The sequence below is a fragment of the Panthera tigris genome, chromosome D3 (assembly GCF_018350195.1).
Source record: "Panthera tigris isolate Pti1 chromosome D3, P.tigris_Pti1_mat1.1, whole genome shotgun sequence".
Classification (NCBI taxonomy): Eukaryota; Metazoa; Chordata; class Mammalia; order Carnivora; family Felidae; genus Panthera; species Panthera tigris.
Window position 1 is genome coordinate 68202782 of NC_056671.1, and position 26430 is coordinate 68229211.

Genomic DNA, 26430 nt, shown 5'->3' on the forward strand with positions numbered 1-26430 from the left:
TCAGAAATAAAGCCAAACAAAACGTGATTGTGGCTTGATTCAATGCATAAGCAAAAAGGGAAAGAGTTTGCGTTGCACGAACGCTTGCCTTTCACACTGGGGAGGTCACGGTCGCTGCTACAGTCCGTGACATAAGCCAACACAGGTAAGCCAGAGGTTTTCCCACTGGTCTTTGGCAAAATGAGAAAAACGGTTGAGCTCACAGTGTGCCTGGGGATTAGGTTCAGGTGAAAAGGACCCACCATATTCAAAATTATTCTTGAAAACCCCTTAAATTCCCGGGAAGTTCAGAACACTTGGTTGGGGGCACGTGCCCTGTATGGTATTGTAGACGTGTGTGTGTATCTTGTGGCCTACTGTAAAGAGGACATAAGCCCCATAGAGTATTTTAATTTTATTTCTTTGTAAGTATGCATGGGTGTAGACAGCACCTGCCTGAGACTCTGTGTATAGAGCATCCTGTAGGAGAGTGCAGTGCCTCTCCTAGAGCTGAAGCTAATCCCACGTGAAGGACCATCTTGTACTTCAAAGTCATGTCCCTTGTGAAATGAAGGTGATAGTAGCTGGGACGTCCTTAGGCAGAGTGAAAAGTAACAACTCCCCACTGTTCAATTTAAGCTTTACTGGTTTATGGAATTCACAATGCTGGGAACTACTAACCTAAGCCTCCTACTTTATCTCAGTTAAAGAAACTCTTTAGCTTTGCGTGTGGGCAACTAAACAGAAGGAGAGTCAACTCTTTGCTTTTTTTTCTCCTGTGGAGGACACTGGCCTCGGCCTTGACTCTCTCTCAGCCTGTCGACCCGGTCATGCCGGTTGGGCTCCCGTGTCACTTTCTGAGAGAGGCCTTTTCTGATCCTCCGGTTGAAAACATTACCTTCTTCGTTTTTGTTGGATTCCCCTCCCGCCCCCCCACCCCCACCCCCACCCCACCCCCACCCCAGCGCACTTGTCTCTGGTTAAATCTTCTTTTTCTTTTTAGTTGCATTCTGTTGGCTCTCCCGTTCCCCTTGTGGGATGGAAACCCTGAGCTGTGGTTCAGTTCGCTGTTGTATCTCAGCACCTTCATCAACTCATGGCGCCTCAACCAACCAAGTGTCCCGTGAATGAAGGAAAGCGCGATGGATTCCTGAGGGAGGGATCACACGTTGGCCTCTTGCCCCCAAAGCTAATGCTGACGCTACCCCTGCAGGTTCTCAGTCAAGACTGAGCGCAGAGGCCGCTCCCTCCCTCCCCACTCTCTCCCTGTGCGTCTTGTCTGGCCTCGCCTCTTAGATGTCCTGTGAGCCGCCTGCAGCCCAGTGGCCTGGCCAGCCTTTCACTAACCACTTCTCTCGGGTTGGGGTAGCAGTTGACCGTCTACACAGAGGAGGCTGAACCTACAGCAAGCTGCACTTCTGTGCTTTGAGAATGTTCTGTACACAGCCAGGGAGCTCAGGGAGCGGTTGGCTGGGGGACACAGGCGGCCACATTCTAGAATGGCATTCCCGGGGGCTTGGGCTGCTGCTTCCCGGCAGTCTCATGAGGGACACGGACAGAAAGGCTAAAGAGGTCTCAGGGGTGGAGGGCTTTCCTGGCGCAGGGGCTTGGGATGCGGATGGGGGCATCTCACAGACTGTGCCAGAGAAAAGAAGGTGAAGAAGGTTGCAGAGGATGGGAGGGAGGGTGGGCAACTTGGGGAAATCACCTCCCCCACGCCAGGCCTGAGCAAGGCACCTGAATATCAGGTAATTTTATTTAATTCTCACAACAACTCTCTGAACTGGGTGTAACTCTTTATTGTGGCCATTTCATAGATGAGGAAAGCAGAAGCATAAGTAAGGTAGGTATCTACCCAGGCTTCCACAGTAGGGCAGCAGTCATGGCATTACTCTGGACCAACGAACTCCTCGTCCCAGCCCCCAGTCATGTTGCTGAAAGACCCCCGAGGCTGGCTCGGCCAGCCCTGGGATGTGGGCTCTGTTGCTCTGGGATGCTCCTTTGTCACAGCCTTCTTACCTGTACCCCACCCCCCCCCCACCCCCAATATCTGACCAGCCAGCCCTGGCCCACCAGTGCAGGGGGCAGGAGAGATGAATCTTTCATTCACACGCGGCCTCCCCTGCACAGTGGAACTCATCCCGGGATCCCAGTATCACAGGTAGAGCTGGTTTGGCAGGTGGGAGGTTGGGGGGGGGGGGTGCGGGCACAGGTGCCCTTACGCTGGCTGAACCCTGATTCCTGCCCCTTCGTATGATGAACCGCACCAGAGTACATTCGGCAGAAGCAAGAGCAGAGCCATTAAAGCATACTTCCTAGTAACTTGCGTTGAGGCCGCCATCTTTCTTAGGCAGCTTCTGGGAGCTTCCAAGTCTTCTGGTAACTCAGAGGGTAGCCTCAGGCATTCCTTCCTCCAGGCGGTCCTTGCCGCTAGCATGTATCCTCGGTGTATCTGTTCTTCCTTGCAGCCCGTGGACTTCTTTGGGACACAGACAGAGTTTCTTTACATCCGTGGCACATGGTGTGGCCACAGAACACAGCGGCCATCTCTGAGTATTTGCAGAGTCTCAGTTTTCTTCCAGAATCCATTGTTGCTTCTATTCCCAGGATGGCTTTTGAACCTCCCCAAGTCCAAGACGCTATTCGCAAACGTGACAAACGTCCCCACCTCTCAGAGACGGCCCCTTCCCCGCAGAGGCCAGAGCACAAGTATCGCTTTGTCTTCCCTGGAGCTTGCTTTATGGAGTCTTTTGAGGATTTGGGTCTCATCTCTGTCAGGAACACACCGCTGAGTTAGGGACCAGAACTCAGGCTGTATGCGTTTAAGCTCGTTCAGGCAGTTTTTCTGGAGGCCGCAGAGCATACATCGTGCCATTTCCCCCGGCCACTTGTCCCGTTCCATTTCTTGCACATCTTCCAGTCTTCGGTCTGCAGCAGCCTGAGGTGTTGCCTTTTTCAGTTCAGCGGGGCTCCCAGGACCTTCCGTGAAGGTCCCTCATCAGGGGAGGGGAGAGCCTGTGTCCGCTCCAGCTCCGTTCTCTTGTGGCCACCGCGAGACTGTGCATCGGGGACTGCGCCCGGACGACTGACAATGGTCCTTGAAAACCCAGCCCCTCAGGAAATGCTCCCTTTACATTTTACACCGTATAATGTAGAGAGTTCTCAACCAGTGTTCTGTTGGTTCCTGCTTTCTGTCCTTTGCATCAATGTTCTCACCCATCTTTTTTCCTCGTCATTCAGAAATTATCAAATCAACGTCATTTGTATTTGTAGTTGCCCCTTGGGTTACCAGTGGGAAGGGGCGGGGATGGTCATGTTTCCTTTCCACGACTTCACCGATATAATAAGACCAAGTACAACATCATCTATAGCTACCTCGTGCTAGGACTTTTTTTGGTTATAAGTGATAGAAACCCACCTCAAAATACCTTCTTATTTTTTTTTTTCTAAATTTTGTTTGGTGCTTATTCATTTTTGACAGAGACAGAGCACAAGCGGAGGAGGGGCAGGGAGAGAGGGAGACACAGAATCCGAAGCAGGCTCCAGGCTCCGAGCTGTCAGCACAGAGCCCGACGCGAGGCTCAAACCCGCGAGCCACAAGATCATGACCTGAGTCAAAGTCAGACGCTTAACTGACTGAGCCACCCAGGCGCCCCCGTTAAAGATACCAAGGGGAGATCTACCGGCTCATGCAATCGAAGGAAGGCTTAAATAGTCATGGCAAAGGAGGCAGGAAAGTCAAATATTTTCATCCTCATTTTCCACAAGAAGGAGGAGAGGGCTGGAAGAAATAACTGCCCAGGTTTAGCAACAGATCCAGTACCCGGGTTGCCTGAAAGGTGTGTGTGGTTTATTAGTCAGGACTCCGTTGGCTTTTATGGTGAGAAACCCAACTTGAAGGAAAGGAGAGGGGTGGGTTTTATTGGCTTAGTGCATCCAAGGAAGGTGTGCACAGGGCAGCGATCTAGCCTCTGTCACTGCAGTACCGCTCAGGCACAGACCCCCAGATTATGATGAATGCCATGGGCTCTCACCCCAAAGACCACCACAGGAAAAGTGTTCATGTACAATTGGGTGGGGGGGGCGGTCAGAGACTTCACTAAAACCTGCCCGGAGAGCCTCAGTTAAGATCTTCCTCTAGAAAAACGTCCAGTTCCTGTGGAGCCAGCATCGCATGGTATCTAGAGCAAACCTTTTCAGAACAGGTGGAGTTGAGGTGCACATTCCAGAGCGTGAGTAGGAACTCCAGGCAAGGGTGAGTCCCGATGGCTCAGCCTCTGGATCTCATCCCTGCCTACTTTTATCTGTTTTCTTACACTGGGACTCCAGCTAAGGTATTGCATTTTTTACAAGTCTCTGCTGATTAAAAAAATAATAATAAATTGAAAGAAAAAGAAAACCACACATTTAACGTGAGTGAGCCTGTCTGCCCCTCACCTTTCTTTCTAAAACCGGTCGGCTTCTTCTGAATAGCCGTGCAGCCTAGAGATTCCAGGAATTTTAGAAACATTACCTGTTTATTTCATTGGACGTGACCCACACATCCTGCCCACGTGCCCACAGCAAGACCTTGGTAGGATAACTTCTTAGAAGCTATGAAAAAACATGACCCCCCGCAGGAGGAAGGCTCTGCTATTGAGACAAGCTCATTGTCAAGGGAGATGTACTTGGTATTTTTATGGCCCATTACGTTGCCAAGTGCTGTGGCTGCTTTGTACTGTTTGCCCTCGGGATACCTCCCTGAGTTGGGCTGGAGATGGGGGGAGCCTGGGAAGTCCTGAGCTGGCTTGGCCGGAGGGTCTGTCCTGCCTCCCTGGGACTCCAGCTCCCTGGGCTTGCCCGGTGGGCACGGCAGAACCAACGTCCAGCTTTTCTTCTGTCAGACTATGGCTGGGGGCCTCCACCTGGAATCTTCTGGAAAAAAGGAAGCCATCAGTTTCCATGTATTTTATAGCATTCTTGCGAATGACAGGAGCCTGGAGGGGCCGATCAGTATGCAAGTCCGTGAAGAAGAGGAGACGGTTTGTGGTTTCCAAGAGGCCAGGGTGGAGGGTGGACATCCAGGTGTGATGGGGCAGACAGGTGTGGCACTGGAGAGAGCAGGGCTGGAGTACAGGGCCTACCTCCGCAGGAGACTGGGGAGGGCACCTCCCCGCTGGAAGCCTCCCACTGACGCCTCACCTGGACCAGGGTCCTTGTTCCAACTCGGGTGTTTCACGGTTCCACTGCCTCCCAGTGAAGGCTATGCAGTTCCTGCCAGGTCTTGTGCAGTCTGGGGGACCCTTCACACAGCAGGAGGAAGACTCTCGTACTGGTATAATGCTCTCTCTCTCTCTCTGTCTCTCTCTCTGCAAAGAGCTGATGTGTGAAAGAAAGATAACAGACGTGGGAGACAGTTTGGCTTGGATGATTTCTGTCGGGCTCAGGTCTGGGGTTAGTGGCCGTGGGCCAAAGGTCATAGGAATATCAGAAAAAATTTCTCTGAGGGGAAAGGGGGCATGGGGTTCTGTGAAGTGCGTACGTGGTTTCTAGCTTCCCTGCCCCTCCCGTCTCCCTGGTCCCTGCAGGGGTGCCGGAAGGTGGGGCTGGGCTGGGAGGTGGATGCACCCCGCTTGTCCTAGGGATTCGGGTCTCTCTTCATTGTGAGGCTGGGGCCTGGGCAGCATCTCAAGCTGTTGGTTTGGTGGGAGGCTAGATGACCCCCTCCAGACTGGAAGTCTCTGGCACAGGGCCTGGTACTCCAGCAGCGTACCCCTGTGGGTTATGGCCCCGAGGGCTCTGGAGTAGTACAGGTGGGGGGGTGATGTGACCTCTGCCGGGGAGAATCAGATGGAGAGGACAGGGTGCTGGGGGACCGCACTCAGAGGACCAAGCTGTGGACACTCAGGGAGCAGATGGGAGAGGCCATCAGGCCAGCCTCACACTATGGACCTGTGGCTGGGACTGTGCTGTGGGATCTGGATGAGAGGGCCTGGAGTGTTTGAGGGCCACCATAAGTACGGCTAACTGGGTGATGTACAGAACAGACATTTATTGTCCCACAGTTCTGGAGGCTAGAAATCTGGGATGGAAGCGTCGGTGGGACCAATGCTCCTTCTGAAGGCTCTGGGGAAAAATCCTTTCTTGTCACCAGCTTCTGGTGGCTGCCAGAGTCATTGGAGTTCTTTGGCTCAAGCCGTGTTGGTCCAACACTGCCTCCATCTTTACATGGCCTTCTCTTTCTGTGTCTCTTGTGTCTCTGTGGCCAAATTTCCTTCTTCTTCTAAGGACACCAGTCGTTGAATTTAGGGCCCACTCATCCAGTATGACATCGTCTTCACTTGACCATATCTGCAAAGACCGTATCTCCAAATAAGGTCACGTTCACAGCTCCCTCCAGGGTTAGGACTCCAGCTGATCATTTTGAGGCACATAAATCTACCTGCTTAAAGGGGGTGAATAACCATCCAGATGGCCCCAAGCCAGACATCAGGAGCACCAGCCCTGGCCCTCAGACTACCCTGGTGCTTCTCTGTCTGACCACAGTGCCAAGCACATCTCCACACACTGCTGTGATGCTAACATCATTGGCCAGCTGACGGAGGTCATAACATAGCTTCTAGTCTTCTCATGTACCCCTAGCAAACCCCTTAGGGCTCAGCGTAGGTACCGCGAAGGCCTCCCTGACCCTTCTTGTAAGCAGGGTCCTCCTTCCTTCTTCTGGGCTGCCAGAGGCATCTGTCCAATGATCCCCTGACCTCCAGGGCCAGAACTGAGTCTGTTTGTTCTAGTAACCTCCATCTGATGCACCTGGCACACGGTGGGCCTTCAGCACTGGTTGCGTGAGAAAGAACCAAGGATGGACATACGGGTGGGTGGGTTTGACAGACGGATGTCAAGTAACAGAAGTCTTCCCTGGCCACCCCACCCCCGCCCCCGCCGTGCTCCTGCCCTTGCCGTGCCTTGTTCTGCTCTGTAGTGTTTTTGTCAGTTATCAGAGCGTCTGCTCACCTGATGGTCGTCTTCTCTCTGCTCTCACTAGAACGTGTGCTCTACACAGACCAGCATTTGGCCGATTTCTTTTTCACTATATGTGCGGTGCCTAAAACGGCAATTTTTACAGGAAAGGTGGACGGGAGAGCTGGTGGATTTTAGGATGGGGGGAGGGAGGGGCGCCTGTAGCCTAGTGGAAGTGTGGCACTGCGAGCACAGGGTCAGTGGGTCTCAGGGCCGAGGGCGCACACGCTCCTCGCCTGGTGTGTTTGTTTGGCCCTCCCTTGCTGCACCCCAGACCCAAGATTTGTTTGTCTCTACTGGCCTCTCAGGGCAAGGCCCGTGCACTCCCAGCCTGGGGCCAGCTGCTCTGCTGGGCCTGCCTTTAATCCCTTGGAAATACCGCCCTGGGTTGTAAGTACCCACCTCAGCCTACCCTGGAATGGGTGGATTTTATAGAACATGTTTCTGCATCCAGAGCAATCAGGCACGGCCCTGCAGGGGGGCATATATACACCATTGCTGATCTCCGAGTCAGGCGTGTGTGCGTGTGTGTGCTTCCTGTGTATTCTGCCCGTGCTGCCTGTGGAAGGAGTATTATCTTCCCTCTGTCCCTGGAGAGGCTTGGTTTCTATAACCTGCTTGTCTCCCAGGCCCATTTACTTAGCAAAAGTGGTCAGAGGGTAGAGAGAGGGGATCTGCAGCCAGGTCTCAGAGCTAGGGGAAGAATTCTCATGCAGAGAAGTAGAAGGAGAGCAGGCAGGGCCTGAGGTGGTCCAGGGTAACGCTACGGGGTCTCACGTGACTCGAGACTGATGAGAAACACCAAGCAGCTGGTAAACCAGAAGGCCGTGCTCTCACTTGTGGGAGGACTGGGGAGGGAGTGTCTCCTACCTGGACTGACATTCATATGAGGCTCTTTCTTTTTCTTTTTTTAGTGTTTATTTACTTATTTTGAGAGAGAAAGAGTGTGAGTAGGGGAGGGGCAGAGAGAGAGAGGGAGAGAGAGAATCCCAAGCAAGCTCTGCACTGTCAGCTCAGAGTCCAATGTATGACTCGATCCCACAACCCATGAGATCATGACCTGAGCCGAAATCAAGAGCCAGACGCTTAACCGACTGAGCCACAGAGGCGCCCCTGGGGCTCTTTCAAGGCATAGAATGGAAGGATTTGTTAAATAAGGAATTAGAGCAGAGACCACTGTTTGCTGTCAAAGGATAATTCTAAGAAGCCTGATAAATTTCCATTCTCCACTTTAGTGATATATTCTGAAAAGCAGGGAGGGAACTCTGGTCCAAAGCCAAAATATCATATCCCCTGGCCAGGCCTGGAGATACCAATCCCCCATGCTCCTTTCCAGATTCTTTATTATTCACACTTGTCATTGGGTGCCTCTTGCCTAGGACATGCTGCCCTTTGCAGCCCTCTCTTATATAAAATGTTTCAGGGCAGCTGCTTCCTGGAGAGTAATGGAGCGAAAGGAGCATGTCCCATTGTGGCTGGATCTTTCTTGCTTGCTTTTTTAAAAAAAATTTTTGTTAACATTTATTTATTATTGAGAGACAGAGAGAGACAGAACATGATCAGGGGAGGGGCAGAGAGAGGAGGAGACAGAGCATCCGAAACCGGCTCCAGGCTCTGAGCTGTTAGCACAGAGCCCAACGCGGGGCTCGAACCCACAAACGGCAAGATCATGACCTGAGCCGAAGTCGGACGCTTAACCGACTGAACCACCCAGGCGCCGCTCTTTTTTTTTTTTTTTTTTTTAATTAACACTTGCTGTCCCCTCTCCCCAGAACATACTGCCCCCGGATTTTCTTCCCACTTTTTAAAATTGAGGCATGATTTACGTACCATAAAATTCACCCTTTTGAAGTGTATGGTGAGTTGGGTTTCTTGGGGTGTTTTTTTTTTTTTTAGTATATCCTCAAGGTCACACGTGCAACCATCACTCCTGTGTAATTCCAGAATATTTCCATCACCCAAAGAGAAACCCGGTACTCATTTGCAGTGACTCCTTATCCTTCCTCTCCCCAGCCCCCGGCCACCACTCATCTACTCCCTGTCTGCACGTTTGCCTATTCTGGACATTTCGTAACAATGGAATTATACAATACTGGGTTTCGGTGACTAGGTTCTTTCCCTGAGCATGATGGGTTGTTGTTGTTTCTTTGGAGGGGGGGTGGGAGTTGTTTTTTTTGTTTTCTGAGAGTGAGAGAGAGCCGGGGAGGGGCAGAGAGAATGTGTATGAATGTTAAGCAGGCTCTACGCCCAGCATGGAGCCGGAGGCACAGCTTGACCTCACAACCCTGGAATCAGGACCGGAGTCAAAATCAAGAGTTGGGCCCTCAACCAACTGAGCCACCCGGGTGCTCCCAGCATGATATTTTTAAGGTTCATCCACGTTGTCACATGTATCAGAACTTCCTTCTTTTTTGTGGCCGTATAATATTCCATTGTATGGACATACCACATTTTACTTATCCAGTCCTCAGTTAGTGGACATTTGGGTTGTTTCCAGTCGTGACTCTGATGAGTAAGGCTGCCACGAACATTCGCGTACCAGCCTTACCTCTTGCCGGTGACTAAAGAAGTTGGGCTAACCCGGATCAACACTGGCCTGATGGCAGATGTGGGTCTGAGCACAGATTCTCTCTTCTTCCGCCGGCCACCTATTTTCCCCGATTGACCCCAGTCACCCTTGTCTTGGAGAGAGTGTGGGCAGCATCTTGAGTTGTGCGGGTCACTCGGTGCCAACCACCAGCCTGAGAAACAAAGTGGCTGATTGAAGAGAGTCCTCCAGTGAAGCTTGTATAAATACAGTATGTCCTGCTTTATGCAGAATCATCCAAAGGAAGCGCCAGGAGCTGAACGTTCACGGTGCAGCTCCAGACCCCATGTTTTTACTCTTATATTTTCTACGCATTCACATACTTCGGAGGAGACAGGTGGATGGACACGGAGGTCACAGCAGGGGCTTCATTAGAAGCCTCGAGGGGCCCTGCAGGTCCTCTGGGCCACTCTGAGTTTGGTAGAGAGCTAGGACCCCAGCGGAGGGTGAGTCCCGAAGGCAGCTCCCCACTGTGTGTGGAGGAGAAGGGCGGGATGCAGGCCAGAGCCCAGGACTCTGAAGCCCAGACAGGGGAGGCCGCACCTTCTGGGCTCATGGAAGGCCCAGGGTCGCAGACAGCTCCGTCTGCCCGGCCTCAGAGCTGAGATCCCGATCCAGGCTGCCAGCTTGAGAGGGAGCCTCGGCTTCCTTCCATTGTCTACGTGGGGCACACCCAGTGTGTTCCTTCGGTGACCCGAGGCCAGGAGGGAGGGAAGGGGCCAGCCCGGAGCTGGGTCAGGATGGGAGAGGGGAAATGAGAGGGGAAGACTTGGTGTTTTTCCTTGTTTGTGTTTTGTATTAAAGAAAAGCAAATAATATCCTTTGAGAAAAACCATTAAACAAAGCACATCCTAAGGCTGCACAGGCCCATTGTGGCCGCCTGGAGCCCGGAATTCATTCATGCTCTTTGGCCGGATTGTCGGAGGCAAGAGACAGGGTAGGAGGGAGGGACTGTTATTACAATAAATGTTGAAATGTGTCCTTCCCTCCTGGGACTCCATAGGAGGCTAGGCCAGGCATCCGTGATGCCGGAGTCCCTGTGTCCTCCCGAGCCTGTTCCCTCTTGTCCTCCCACTGCCGGGCCCCGGGAAGCTCCTTGAGACTGGCCAGAACTGCCAACATCCACCCCGCACTGGTTGGGGACTAAGCCCTGAGAAGGCCTCCCAGTGAGGCCATCCACTGTGGAGCCTGAAACCAGAGGGCTGCTACCATAGAGGCTCTGGGCCTCAGTCTCCCTGTCTATAAAGTGGGGGCGGGGGGGGCGGGGTTGGGTTATATGGACTCTGGCTGACCACTCTTTTTAAAACATTTTTTTTTAAGTTTTTATTTATTTTTGAGACAGAGACAGAGCATGAGCAGGGGAGGGACAGAGAGAGAGGGAGACACAGAATCCGAAGCAGGCTCCAGGCTCCGAGCTGTCAGCACAGAGCCCGGCGTGAGGCTCGAACCCACGAACTGTGAGATCATGACCTGAGTCGAAGTCGGACGCCCAACCGACTGAGCCACCCAGGCGCCCCTGGCTGACCACTCTTAAACACACCGAGACCTGTCACTCCCTCTCATCCTGTGTGTGCCTAGGGCTGGCCTTCAGCCCAGCTTCAGCAGATAATTCTGCCTGGGGCTCGGCATGTGCAAGATCAGCCCCATGTTATAAGTCAAAGGTCTTTCTCCAACCTTGACGTAGATGCATAGCTGTTGTCCTGACGACACTATACGAGAGTCCATCCTTAGGATTTTTCCCAGTTCAGAGTCTAAAACAGCATTTAACTATTTCATCCTGAGTACCCCCCGGGAGTGTGAGGAATGAGGGTCCTGGGTCAGAATTGCCTGGGCTGTCCTGGGCTGGCGTGAGACAACCCGGGTCCTAGCCCACTCCCTCTTTGTGAGGCCCTCTTTGTTTGCAAGGGGCTGTGTCTCCTTGTCCTCTCAATGGCCCGGAGAAGTTACTGACATTCCCACTGTGTCGGGAAGCTGAGAGAAGTCACGAGTGTTCAAAAAATAACTCCATCATGCAGCCGTGAATCCGGGATCTGGTCCCCGCTTTGTTGCTAATGCTCTACAAGACCTTGAACTGGTTCACTCACCCCTCTGGATCTCAGTGTCCTCGTCTGGAATTTGAATGACTGGGTATGACAGATTCTAAGGTCTCCTTTGTCTCCTTCCTAATCTTCGGTTCTGTAATTACAGCATCATTGCCTGGTGGGAAATGGATTCATTCTACCATTTTCCATTTTTCAGTGTGGATTTGGTGGTCGGAGTCTAGTCGTGCACTCCCGATTTCCTTCGTCACAGATGTCGTTATCAACAGTTACGTGCGAGAAGGTCTTTGCCGTCTTTCCCAAGTTACTAACGATCCCCCTTCCTCCCACATGACACAGGGCTACCACCCGATGCCCCATGAAGTAGAGATCGCCCACACGAAGAAGTTGTTCCGGAGGAGGAGAAATGACCGAAGGTAGGAGAGACTCCGTCGAGAACTCTGGGTTTTCTGTCCTTGGCCAGCTGTCTGTAGCTCCGTCGGTTCTGGCCTGGGTTTCGCTTTCCCCAGTGGCCAGCTGATACCTGTGAGGTGAAGCAGGTGGGTTGGGTACCAGTTGGGAAGCAGGGGGTACACTTCTCTGGGCCGGCCCAGGGGGTGGGTCCCTTCAGGAGTCCAGGGCAGTGCAGGTTATGCCCCCTCGGGAGGAGAAATGCTCTTTCCCCTGACCTTACCATAACGATAGCAGTCCTCAAGGGACTGGGTCCCAGCTGACATATGTTCTGAGACATGGCCTCCAGGAGCTCACAATTCCAAGGGTTTCTGTCCCGCGTGGTGCTGGGCTCTGCTGTGACAAACGATATGCAGATCAGAAACTGCACATGCACCTGCTCTCTAGCACCCGGACGCGCTCACTCACACTAAGGCAAAAACCAGGGTCTCCCTGCCGTTCAGAGTGCTGGGTGACAGCTAGGGGCCAGAAAACCTGCCACGAGGGGCGCCTGGGTGGCTCAGTCGGTTGAGCGTCTGACTCTTTGATTTTGGCTCAGGTCATGATCTCACGGTTTGTGGGTTCGAGCCCCACATCAGGCTTTGTGCTGACAGTCTGGAGCCTGCTTGGGATTCTCTTTCTCTCTCTCTCTCTCTCTCTCTCTCTCTGCTCCCCCCCACCCCCTTCTGCCCCTTTGCCAGTTGCTTTCTCTCTTACTCTCTCTCTAAATAAACTTAGAAAAGAAAAAGTGCCACGAGGCAGCCCTGGATACATAAGCAGCTGAGGCTAGGCGTCCCAGGAAGGCATATGCCTTAGTTTCCTTGCAGCCTCTCTCACATGGAAAGGTCTTCATGGTATATTTCAAATGGAAAACTCCAGGTACCGAGCAATGTTTGGGGTCTGTGGACATTTGTAATAAAGCCGCATTAGAGTAAATGTTTTTGTTTGAATATGCATATATTCCTTCTGGCTGGAAATGTAAAAAATAAAGGAAGAGAGGGAGTAAAAGAGAAGAAGGATGGGAAAGAGGAAGGAGAGAAGGAAAGAGCAAAAAGGCTTCTGCCTAAGGAACTAAAATGAGGTGTGTTCCTCTATGGGGAGTTTTTTCGTGGATAAAAGTGATGGCCTGTGGTTTTACCTTTGATGAACACCGAATGTCGTCTGAGAGCCAAGGAATAGTCTAGCCCTTATCTCTTGCTAAGAAACTAGAGGCCTGTTTTCCTGTTATCCCTTGAAACTAAGACTGTGGCTGACCAGGGTCCCCAGTCCTTCCCTCCACACGTGGGCCCTGACCGAGGAGTGCTGGGTGGTGGCCACAGCTCCGGGCGAATGGGGCACCGGGCACCCAGAGCTCATCATCAGCTGGTGCATTTGGTGGGTATGAGGCCTTCCCAGAGGACAGTAAGCATACAACTGACTAGGAGGAAGGCCTTCTTGGCTTCGACATCAGAACCACCAGGCACGTCACGTGGCTGCAGGAAAAGGGGAAACTGAGCCAGGAGAGTGGGACCAAGCCCTAGTCCAGGCTTGACCAGACCAGGGCAGGCTTATTTCACTGTGGGTGCTGCCTTTTTGCCATAGCTGCTTCACAGAGGCTAATTCCTGGTTTCTGGCTTCCTGGCGGAGGGAAGAAGTAGGGAGCACCCCCTAAAAAGGGACTGGGGTTCTCTGGGGCCGGGAAGGGATCAGGGAGAACAGAGACTTGGTGGCCCTCTTCCCCTGCCGCCCGGTCCCGAGTATGTGTGCGGAGGTGTGTGGAATCCCCAGGCTTCTGAATGAAGGGTCACCCCCTGCCCGGCTCCGCTCCTTCAGGCCCAGGCAGTGGCGGGCTGACACTCAGCACCCATGCTGGCCCCACCTCCGCTCGTGGGCCCGGTCACCTCGCTCCGCAGCAACCCCCCCCCCCCACCGCCCCCCGCCCTCAACAGTGGCAGGCCTCCAGAGAGCAGCGTGACCCGGGAACGTAGGAAGAGGAGAGTGGCACACACACGCTGGGAAGCCGACCTTCCGCTGAGCCCCACTCGTGTTAACAAACGTCTGGGTTAGGTCAGCACACCTCGCAAAGGATGTGGACGCGGGACAGGGTCCAAAGCGAGGCAATAAAGATGATTAAAGGGATGGAAAGTATGTCCTGGGAGGAGAGGCTGACGGGACGAAGCAGGGGAAGAGCATGCATGCCAATAAAGTCATGAGAGATTTACACGGAGGGCCCGGAGCAGCTGCCTCACGTTCACAGGGACCGAAACCAGAGGGAGCTAGCCGGAATGGAAGAGGGTGTTCAGCTAGACCACACACGGACTCCAGGAGTCAACGTCTTGACCCTCAGAGGGCCCATCTGCGGGTCAGGATGGCAGGGAGCGCCAGGTGGATTGTGTGGCACCCTGCAGATTAGAGCAGGACGTCTGCATTCTACCCCAGCTCCCGCGGGACGCGAGGTGGCCTGTGCCCCTGCTGCTGGTCACTTCCAGTTGTGGGAGTCTGAGGCGCGCGCCCCGGAATTCGACACCGGATGGGCATTCCGCCTCCTCCGTTCCCTCCCTCTGTGACCTGGGCAGTTGGTTCATGCCCCTACTTCGTCTTCTGTAAAATGGGTCTGCTAAGCGGGAGGCTTGAACGATCTAATCCTTGCAAGGCCCCTGGAAACAGTCTTGGCGCCGGCCCCCTCTTGGGTCCGAGGTACGCGGGAACCACTGTAAGGAAAGGTGGGGAGCTGGCGGCAGCGAGGGTGGGCCGTCACCCGTGATCTCCCTCGTGAGCCCGGGGAGCTTTGCCCTGCATGCTCTCCAGGATCAGTTTCCTTCTCCTGGATCCGCTTCCCCCGCCAGACACGGAGGGAGGGTCCCTTCAGTGCAGCTGTCTGTGGACTCTGCTCCCACACTCCATGGGCTGCTGCGAGGCGCTCTGTGATTACAATTGAGTTGCGAATGTCTTGTCCTCATTTTGCAGAAAGCTCCAGAATGGCTCATGGGTTTTTTTTTTTTTCCCTTAAAAATGTTCCCCAAACTTAAAACAACTAGTAACCACTTGCTTCTTTGGGGACGCTACTCAAAGATGTTTGCTGATTTCAGAAAAAATTATGCATTTCATGCTATGAACGGACTAAATGAGCACTTCAAGCGTTCCTCAAAGAGCAACATGCCTCAGGTGCCCTGTCCCCACCCACGTTGGCCACCTGCTGCCTGGAGGAGGGCCTGCCAGCTTCCCCTCCCCGCCCCCCAGGCGACCCACCCCTGGCCACGGGTGCAGGCAGAGGAGCAGGCTCCCGGAGGGCTGAGTCTTGCCCACGCTGCTGACCTTGAGTGAGGTCTCACCTGCCGGGGGTGCAGGATTTTCTCCGCACCTCCTCCACCCTGCTGCGTTTACAGAGATGAACAGACTGGGCAATGAACAACTGTCAGGGTCTGCCCAGGAAACGGAGGAGGGTCCTTTGGATCAATGGTGGGGATCAATGGTGGTAGACAGGAAGGGAAGGGAGCAAGATTGGGCGGGGGGAAAAGCTGAGTCTGGGTGGGGAGTTCTGGCCCTATGGGGGGGCGCTGAAGTTGAGGTGATTCAGAGCTGTCCCGAGACGGAGTGAAGGAGCAGGTCTGTATACCCCTGTCTGCTGGTCGTTGGATAGAATTGCCACAACTGTAGGCTGGCAGCTCTTATCACCCAGGGCAGTGTCTATAGGGGCTGACAGCTCCGGGCGGGGGGGGCGGTGTCTGCTCCGGCACGTCCAGCAGCCGAGGGGGTTGAGTGCCCCGTTCCTGAAGGGGGGCCTGGGTGGCACATCACCCTGAATGCCCCAGTGATGCAGTACCTGCGTCTCCTACTGGGATTGATGGAGGGGCGCTCTGTGCCACATCCCGTGCTCCAGAGAACACCAGAGAAGTGGCAGGCTTGGCCCCTGCTCTCCAGGGGCTTGCGCAACCCTCTTTGGCTGTTGAAGCCACCAGACTGCATGTAGAATCCGAGCGTCCAAAGAAAGGAGCCAGCAGGAGGTGACCGAGGAGTGCTTCCTGGAGGAAGTGGGCATTGAAGGAGCCTGTGAGACACAAGGGGGATTTGGAAGGGAGACCGGAGGATATCGGGAGGGAAGGAACGGGAAAGGCGCAGCGGAATAGGTGAAGGAGCCAGAAGCCGCCCCACAAAGCTCCCTAGAGACGGAGGCAAGAGGGTGGTGCTTATGGCAGTCACCACCCCCAACGGAACTAAATCGAAGGGAAAGGCCGGAGCTCCTGGTTCCTGATGGGCCCTGGCCCGGGGTGCTACAAGTCTGTGTAGACACAGCACGCTCCAGAACCGGACCTCCTAACAGGGCAGGACAGCGAATGCAGGCACTATCTTTCCGTCGCACGCTGCCCTTGCAGCCCAGGGGGACAAGAGAGCCGTTCTCCAACTTAATCTGTTTCATTAAGTGAGGTCTGAGAATGGTTAATTGACTCCATGCGCAAAGCAGATTTGGAAGGAAAAAGAAAAGAATGCCGTGGTCATCCAGCCAGTGTCGGATGGCCCTGCTGGGCGAGGGGCAGGAGAGCGAGCCGTCCCCACACTTCCGCACATGCCACCCCCTCCCTGGGTCCCCAGGTGGTGCAGTCGGGGCCGCATCCTGGACACCGCTGGGTGATTGGAGCCTGACTGCCCATGGCTGTGGCCTGGCGTCCTCTAATTGTAGGACCAGTTAAGACTCTTATTCCTTCTTCCCTTTCTCTGCCAACATGTGCCCCAACCCTCCCTGGGTGCCAGGCTCTTTCCCTAGGGACAGAGTTAGTGTCAGCCGTCAGATTTGATTTTGCAAGCTCTCTGTGACATCATCTAGGTCACTGATAAAAATGCACAGGACCTCTGGAATTACTGGCGATGGATATATAACTTTCTAAATAGACTAAAAACCCTGACTTATGTAATTTAAAAGGATAGATTTTTGTTATAGAATGGGCATATCAATTAAAACAATGTTTAGAGGAACTTAGAATCTATGAGATTCTTTTTTTTTTTCTAATATGAAATTTATTGTCAAACTGGTTTCCATACAACACCCAGTGCTCATCCCAACAGGTGCCCTCCTCAACACCCATCCCAGGAAAGAGTGATGTGGCAAGCCTCTGGAAATACTCCTTGAATCTTGAATCTTGAATCTTGAATCTTGAATCTTGAATCTTGATGTGTTCAGGGTTCCCCAAATGTATCAGGCGAGTAACCCTTTCAAAAAAGGAAGTAAATTTGCTCTGGTTCATGCGAATCTGTGCTAGCTATTGGCTACATCATTTCTTCCAAAACATCTGTTTGGGAATCTCTTGGAGAGACATGATATCTATGCATTTTCTGCTTTTTGAAAATTGGAACTGTAAGCACACAGCTACAGCACTTTGTCCTCCAAGATTCCTCAGACGTGTGCCGGGACCCCTTAGGACCTCAGTAAAGCATTCTCTTTTCCTGAGCAATACCACTCCATCCCTTGGGCGAGAAGATGAGAATTCAGAGCACCTGTCACTCCCCCCCCCCGCCCCTCCACCCGCCGCCTATCGGCCCTGGACATCGTATGGACACTCCAGCAGGGTCTGCCTCTTCTGGCCCAGCACTTATCCTCCAACAGAAAGCAAATCTTTCTTTCAGCTGCACCCTTAATTTTACATCATTAACCCTGTCAGCAACCCCATGCTTCCCTCCTCCCTCTCACTCAGAATACGGAATTATAATTTTAGAACCCTCACTAATCCCTCTTAGGCCCCCTCTGCGACACATTCTGATGACTACCCCATGCTTTGATGGTCATCACTGGCTATGGGCAACCTCTCATTCCATTCTGGAATCACTGATCCCTCCTCCTTCTCACTTCTAGGCTCACAGGCAAGGACCCTGGGGGTTCCCTGGGCCTCTTTAACCCCCTTTCCTTCCGACCGGGAACAGATCAGGAATTAACTAGTTCAGATCCCTGGATCTGTCCATCAGCTCGCGAGTTGTTAAGTTAGCCTGTTTGGAAGTACCATCAGTCCTCGTTACTTGTGGATTCCACATTTGCCAATTTGCCTACTTGCTAAAATTTATTTGTAACCTCAAAATCAATGTTCAGTGGTCCTTGCAAGGTCATTCATGGGCATGCCCGGGGTGGGGAGAAATTTGAGTGGCCGAACATGCACGTTCCCAGCTGGTGTCAGACGAGGAGATGCTTCTCACGATCTCTTTCGTGCCACGATTTTCACATTTGTGTGCTTTTGCTGTTTAAAATGCCTAGATACTGACATGCTATCTAGGGTTCCTAAGGGCAAGAAGGCTGTGATGTGCCTCATGCAGAAAAATCCGAGTGTTAGATAAGTGTCATTCAGGCACAAGTTATATATAGTCAGGATACCTACGATACATTTTCATGATTGATAGAGTGCTGTTGCCATGAGTTCACCATTAATGAACCAACAATGCATATTAAGTAAGGTGTCTTTAGGCAGGAACGGATAATATAAGGCGTATGTATCGACTGATTGGAGAAAATGTTGTGGCCAGAGGCTTGTAGGAACCTAACCCTGTGTTTCCCTTGGGAATAACCGTCCGGTATTCCCTAATTCAGTGTTTGCGGGACTTTGTATAACTTAACTACAGTGGATAATGAGAATCAGCGATGCTCGCTCTTTAAAGCAGGGTAGAGAGGTGCCCAAGGTAAAGGAATAGGTTGTGAGTGATAGGATTTCAGACCTGAGTAATTTATCTTGTTTGTCTGGTGGTGGGAGAGCTGGGGGCAAGAGAAGGGAGGATCAGGAGACCCTTCCTCCCCTGGTCGTCACCTGGCTTGGGCTTCACTGAGGGGATCTCTGTTTCATTCGCCCCATCCGGGGATGACACCATCCCTGAAGCCCCCCAGACTGCTCAGCCCTGCGGTGACCATCAGCATCATCCTGTCATCAGGAGCCCAGGGGACGGCGAGACAGATCACACTGCCATCGCCCGAGGTTTGTCTTTATATCCCAGCAAGGAAATTGCCCTCATTAAGTCTCTGCTAAAGATAGATAAGAAAATGGGACAGGCAAACCCCCACCTGGCAGGCAGCCCTGTCAGATTCTAAGCAAAATGAGTCAGATAGGAATTATTTTTAGGCTCTGTCTCCTCCTCCCCCACGCCCACCCCCAAGCAGGCGCTCTTGGAAAGAACAGCTCATTTCTTGAAGCCAGATGTCCATGTCTGTGTCCAACTGACGTGAGAGCCCTGATAGGCCTAGAGAAGACCCCGGCCTTTGTACAAACCACAATGGCCAGGTCATCCTTTGGACACAGCAGCCACCTCGCTCAGCGTTCCTGGGAAGAACAGGCCGTGAGGGGGCCCTGGGAAGGCTGGCCCGCGACTCACCTAAGAGCGATGCTCCTTCCCAGGATGCCCTTGCTCGCCCCTCTTTCCCGGCACATGCCGCCCGCTCAGGATCTGCTCTATGCATCGTACTTCGTGGGAAAGAAAACAAGACCCTGGGCCCCTCTCCCAGTGAAGGACCAGCATGTCCCCTGGGCCAGGCACCCGCATCGTGGGAGGGCCCTTTTGTGCATTTTGGCAGAGCTCCCGGGTGCCGGGCCCCCCGGCAGTGGGCATCTCCTAGTCTGTGCCCACTCTGGGAAGCTGAGCATTGCCCTTGTTTGCTGTCTTCCCCTTTTTCCAGCAAATAGGATTTGTGCAGACCCCATAGACCCTAGACAGCCAAGGAGAGTGACCTGGAGGTGAGGGATCTAACTGGAGTGGAAGCAGGGGCCCGTGCCCACCAGCCTGGAGGGCAGGAGGGTTGCTGAGTAGGAAACTAGCTGAGAGAGAGAAATACCATCATCACCGGGTCTGTGCCTGGGACAGAGGGTAGAGCGGGTACCCCAGGAGACAGCCTCCCGAGCTGGTTCAGTTACCCCTCCTCAGTAGTCTCAGGCTCTGTTTCTGCAGTGTTGGGCATTTGGGAGTTGGCTCACAGATGTTGACCCCTGGTCCTCCCCCCAGGAACTCCAAGGACCCCAAGTAACCGGGCCCCTGGCACGGAGTCCACAGGGCCTTGCCTGGGGGCGGGGGGCATGGTGGGCGGTCCACCTGCACAGCCTCCCTTGGCTTCAAGACTAGCTCATCCCTCACCAGGCAGGGCATCTTAAGGAGATACGGACCCGCACCAAGCCTTCTCGTTCTTCTTGTTGTCGCAAGGACATTGATGCCTGCAGGAGTGCCATCAGATGACATCGATGGCAGGTATGCAAGAAGTTCCAGAGGCCATAACCAGTGCCCCTTATATCTTCAACCCAACCCATGTGCCCTCTCCAGAAGGTTCCAGAAAGGCAGGCCCTATCTGCTCTGCCTGTGTGCATCTTTCAGGACCAGATCTGGTGTGGGTTGGTACCCCGGGTACCCTGCATGCCTGGCTGAGTCCCTATACTCCCAGAGATGAGATACAGCCTGGGACCGCCATACTCGGAAGGCAGGCTGTGCCTCCCATTGGGTCTAGGGCCTTTGTGCCGGACCCACGGACAAGCCCAGCCCACCCTCCGTCGTCTGGAAGTCACTCAGCGGTTTAATAAGCACTTCCAGAATGCTCACCATGTTCGGGATACACTGAGCCCTTTACAGAATATCAGCTCATAGAGTCTTGCCACAACCTTAGAAAGGAGATACTGTTTTTATTTCCATTTTACAGATGCGGAAAGTAACTTGCAGACTTGCACAGAGAAGTGAAGTAACTTGCCCAAAGTCGCAGAGCTGGGAGGTTTAGCTGAGCCAGACTGCAAACCCAAGCAGTCTGGCTTCAGAGCCCCCAACCGGTTCTGTGCAGAAGACTCCTGTCTGTCCCCTCCTTGGCACATTCAAGCTCCCTCTTTGGGCCTTTCACTGCCTTCTATATGCCACCCCCCCCCCATTAACTCTTGTGCGGGGTGGGGTGGACAGCATGGGGCTGCTGTTTTCAAATGGACTGAGTGGGGAGCTAGTGCATATTCCAAAGGAATGAGCAAATGGGCAGGTTTCAAACGAGACCTACCCGACAGAGTCCTTCACCTTCTGCCTCCTGCACCCCAGCACCCACTCTGTCATGCCTGTAGATCCCTTCCCCGGCTCAGATGATTCACGCATGGGCATATTTAGGAAGGCCCTGCAGTAGCCTGGAGCTTTCCCAGGTTGTGGGGGCCCCACCCAGTGAGAAACTGGAGGAGGGGTGGCGTGAGTTCTAGAATGGTGGGCAGCTCTCAGAGGAGGGCGGTCTGGCCGGGAGCACCTCCTCCCATCCCCCCACCCCTGTCCCAGGGGGACGAGCCCAGAGCACGAGGGTGCCTCCCACTCCCCAGGGCTTCCCAGCAGGGACAGGGGCACAGGTTTTAAAAATACCAAGGAGCCTTCCTGCCTGATCAGCATTTACCCTGGGCTGATGGTTTGGAGTATCCTGGGGGGACCCTGGTGTCCAGAAGTGATTCAGGGTCTCAATTAGGCAAGCCGTCAGCAAACAGAATTAAAATAACTCAAGATAGGCCCTTGGGTCCTCGGGGGTGATGCCTGTGCTTAGTCCCCACGAGGGAAATGAAGACCGAGGTGTCCCCTGTCCCCCGTGTGCCCGGGGTCCTCTCTCAAGTGGCATCCACAGGGATCTCAGCGCCCTTCCAAATGCAGAATGGACAGAGCGGCCGGTTCTTTCCAAGTAGGCCTGGACAGACAGACAGACAGAGAAACGGACAGCCGAGCCCCAGGAGCAGACGGGCCCGCAGCCATGGCACGCTCTGTGGGTCCAGCTGTAAACCGACACAAACTTACCAGCAGCTCACGGGGAGCCCCCAGCACATTAACACCTCAGCAGTGTGGGGCAGAATTATTGAATCTTCCCAACAACCCCCGGGAGGAACTAGTTTTTATTTCCCTTTTCAGAGCGGCGAAGTAACCGGACAGCACATAACCTTCCCAATAGACCTTTAGAACCCGCTACCCGTGCCAGCCATACCTGCCCTCTGCCCCTCCACTCCCTGAGACATGCCCCCCTACGTGCCCTCTGCCCGCCCCGCCTCCCTCCTGTCACACGGCCCCCGCTATGCTCCCCGTCTGGTCTGCGTAGGACCCCTCCCGCCCGACTTCCGCCCTTGCCGGCTCCCTTCCATTCTACAGGTTCCACCTGCCCCACGCTCCACCCTGCAAGCTCTTTTTAGGCCTCTCCAAACCTCTTCCCCGGCCTTCCCCACGGAGGAAGGCCTGGCACACACCCAGAAAGCCCTGCTCACCTCAGTCAAGTCCCCTGGCTCACCTGGAACAGGTGAGGCAGCTGAGAGATTCGGGGGCGGGCGGGAGGCCCCGGAACGTGCAGGACGCTGGCTCAGTTGTGAGCCCCCACATCCTGAGCCACCCCTCCAGGTGAACAGATGAGCCCGGAACAACAGCGGCCACCCCAGGGCTGCGTTATCCACAGTTACACCCTCCCTCGGGAATCCAGCAGCCCTCAAGTTGTCTTCAGACTCTGTCTTTTCAGCCTATTTTAGGCTTTCTGTTTGCCGGGCCTGGCACTGAACTTCGCGGAACATGTATGCGGACCCAAAACAAAGATGAGGAGTGTTTTGAGGAAGAAAAAAATATGATACGGGGCTGTGTGTGTGTTTGTTCCGTCTGGTGGCCCAGTGGCCATAGTAAACATGTTCCAGACTGGCTCAGTGCTTCAGGGAGCAGATGGCACAGGCTTGTCACCTTGAGCGGGAAACCTGGTGCCTTTGAACCGTGAGCTGCAGCCATGGGTCAGGGAGGCAGAGTGGGGATCAGGGTGGAGCAGGCAGAGGAAAGGATTCTGACTTCGCCCTGATGTTCTGGAAGGCTGGAGATGCTCGGTCAGGAGTAGGGTAGAGAGGTGATCATCAGGATGTCTCCAGGCAGGGCCCACGAAAGCCAGCTCCCTCTGAAGGCCCCGCTATCCAGTTCCCAACCCTGTGCCCTCAGGGGAGTCTCGGGCACCCTTTCCCCACTGAAGCTTTACTATATTTTTACTGTGGCTTTTCTTCTAACACAGTCGGGGGAAGCCGTCTCTACCCCTTCGTCCACCCCACCTCCCACTATTCCCAAACAGCTCCCATAGCCTGGATTTACTGCTTTTGCACCCCATCTTGTGAACCGGGGTATCAGGGGTCGATTTGGCCTTCACGGGTAACAGGCCCGGTTGCCTTGCATTTTCTCTGAGTTAAGAGAATGATCTCGTGCTAAGAGTTTCCAGCACACTGAGAGACCAGTAAAGGGTGGGGAGGGAGGGAGGGAGGGAGGGTAGAAGGGTTGTATTTTCTGAAGAGAGGATTTTGAGATGCTAAAAGCCTGAAACCATCCCCCTTTAGGCAAACGTCCCCTTTGTCTCTACCTCTATTTAACGAAAATCACATAACATGAGCCACTGCAGCCAAAATGGGTGGGTGGCCCCCTGAGTGAGTGTGCACAGTTCACCAGGCTTGGTTTGGGTCTCGTTGCGAGGTGTGGAGCCTCAGAGGCATTGTTTCACCTCTCTGGGGCATGATTCTCATGTGCGACATGGGACATCTACCTTCTAAGGCTGTTTTGCAGTCCAAATGAGACAATGCCTCAAAAGCGGGTAAAATGTCAAGGGCTGTGCAAACATGAAGATTTCAGCCGTCTGTGTTGTGTTTGTAGTGCACGCACGTCGGTGTGCATGGTTGTGTGTGTGTGACTGCTTTCGGGACTCCGCCGGTTACCATTTCCAGTGGTAGTTTGCTGGAAATGCAGTGTGGCCTGGACGTTTGTATTGGTTATCCCTCGCTGTGTAACAAACTACTCCAACAAGCAGAGCTTAAACAACAAGCATCTCTTGTCTCACGCAGTCTCCAAGGGTCAGGAATCTAGGAGCAGCTTAATTGGGTGGTTCTGGCTCAGAGTGTCTCTTGAGATTGCAGTCAAGCTGTTGGCGGGGATGGTGATCGTCTGAAAACCTGATTCAGACGGGATTGGAAGGTCCACGTCCAAGTTCACTGACGTGGTTGTTGGCAGGCCTTAGTTCCTCACTGGCTGTTGGCCGGAAGCTTCATTTCCTCGCAATGTGGGCCTCTCTGTAGGGTGCTCATGACAGAATGAGTGATCTGAGAGCGAGCAAGCGAGCGAGAGAGAGAGAAAGAAGCTGTCATGTCTTTTACAACCTAATCTCAAGAGTGACCTACCATCCCTTCTTCTGGCATATTCTGTTGGCCACACAGACTAACCCTGGTGCAGTGTGGGAAAGACTGTATGAGAGCGTGAATACCAGGGGATGAGGACCATGGGGTGGGGGTGCATTTTTATCTGTTTCTAGTTCCTTTCTGTGTCATTGCCTCCCCCCAGCCCCCACTTTAAATGACCTAGTAAAATCCACCAATGGCTTTGAATAGGGTGAGGTGTTTCTCTTTTCTGGTTCAACTTCAAATCTTTCAACAATGCCTTCCTTATCTCCTCCCCTTTTCTTCCGTCCTCCCTGTCCATGGCTCCTCTGTGTGGTGGAATATGAGTGAGTATTTCCTACCTAGAGAGAGTATGAAGCCAAAGGATGCTGTTGTCTGAGCTTTGGAACATACCTATCCTCCAGGGAGTCCAGCAGGTAGTTCCAGAAAAAGAGAACTTTCCAAGATACACACACACACACACACACACACACACACACACACTCATACTCACCCATATACTGGTTTTCCCTTAAACTCTCTCATCTCAATGATCATAAAAGGTTGGGCTTTCAGTGAAAGCATACTGAAATGCTTGAATCTGTTAGACACTGACAGGGAAGGCTTCCTTGGATAGGAGAGAAAAGAATACAAATATTAACAACCCAGGTAGAGATGTCTTACACAGTGTTCCTCCTGACATCCCCCCCAGCAGGCCTGAGAGACAGATAACACACACACACACACACACACACACATAAGCATCCCCCTCGTGACAGTGATGTAGGGACTCAGAGAGGCCACGTGGTTTCCTCCAGACTTTGTGGAACCCAGTAGGAATATCCAGACTCCCTTCTACAGGGTTCTGTCACATTGACCCCGCACAGGGAGACGCGTGCTTCTTTTCTCCCCACTCCAGAGGAAAAGGTGATTCGGAGTTGTCTGCCTGTCCGGGTGTGGGGTGTTCTGCCTGGGAGGGTCGGCCAGATATTGGAGGGGTTCAGAATAGTGGGGGGAGGGGAGATATCCCTCAGAACCGGGAACGTTTAGGCGGGCGTGATGACAGGCTGTGAGGGAACGGTGGCGACAGGCGGAAGGGGACCCTCGGTCGTCTGCCCCTTCCAGTCCATGCAGGCGCTTTTCCCCTCCATTCGGAAGGCGTCATCAGAAGTACCTTGGGACGCTCTGGCTCCAGATAGAGTCATGGAATGAAGGGATAATACGCCCTTTTTGACCAGAGCTGTGCTGTCCAGTACAGTATCTACAGTTTAAGTTCATTAGAATGAAGCAAATTAAAGTTTGTCCTTTGGTCACACTGGCCACTTGTCAGGTGCTCACTAGTTACACGCAGGTGATGGTTACCACGTGGGACAGTGTAGATGGAGAATGTCTCCATCCTTGCAGAAAGTTCTGCTAGATAGTCCTGCTCTGCAGAAACCCTCCTGGGCCCCAGAGAGTCGGGCAGGGGGTGGCTGGAGGGGAAGAGAGACGGCTGGGGTAGAACAGTCTGAGGGTCTGGGCAGGGAGAAGTGGCCTAAAGAGCAGAAGGAAGAAACCGAGAAAGAGAAGGAGGTGCTCACTGAGCACACATGGCCCCCCGGGGGTGGGAGGGTGCTCAGGAAGGGGTATCTCCTCTCTGAGCTGGGTCTGGTGACAAGGAACATTGCTGGGGTTCCAAAGCTTGCAAGGGCCACTTCCTCCAGATCTTTGCTCAGAAGCATGACTGGAGGCAGACAGATGCTAGGCCTGGGGAACGGCCTTCGGGCCCTCTCTGTGCACCAAAGGACCCCTGAGAGCCGAGAAGCTTCCCCCAGACCTGATAGGGACACCACTGTGGGGTGACCCAGGGAGCCCCAACCTGGGGTGACCCAGGGCACATACTGAAAGTTATGGAGAAGGGAGGGCTGGCCGTCCCCCTACCTGCCATTGGCTCCTATGTCAACACTCCCTGCCCTCTATGCTTGAGTGGAACTCCGTTAACCCTCTCGTTCCTGGAGAACTTCATGCACAAACCACGTCTCCAACCAGGTCTTCCCCAGGATCAGCTCAGGGCACCAGACAAGGGCTTGGTTTCATTTTGGTAGCCGGGGGAGTATCCAGATGGGCAAAGTGTCTTCGGACCCGATCTTGTGTGGAAAATAAACACATAAACCAATAGAAGACCTCCTTAGTTTTGATCAGGTTGGGGCCAGAATCCCAACTGTCCCACCCACCCGTGTCCCTTTGTCCCCGCAATTGTTTTCAAGTTTATTTTTATATTTGTTTGTTTTGAAAGAAAGTCTGAGTGGGGGAGGGGCAGAGAGCGAGAGGAGAGAGC

General features: G+C 53.4%; 1 protein-coding gene across 9 annotated transcripts in view; it reads left to right on the forward strand.

Moving 5' to 3' along the window:
* CTIF (cap binding complex dependent translation initiation factor) overlaps nucleotides 1-26430 on the forward strand; it is a 293230-nt gene that overhangs the window by 147701 nt on the left and 119099 nt on the right. For all 9 annotated transcript variants that reach the window (XR_006209635.1, XR_006209636.1, XR_006209637.1 and 6 more), the window contains one exon: nucleotides 11941-12017. Coding sequence is in view for 6 of the 9 variants with exons in the window: in XM_042961322.1 (XP_042817256.1) it covers nucleotides 11941-12017 (77 nt within the window). In the remaining 3 variants the exon portion in view is untranslated. The remainder of the gene's footprint in view (nucleotides 1-11940; nucleotides 12018-26430) is intronic.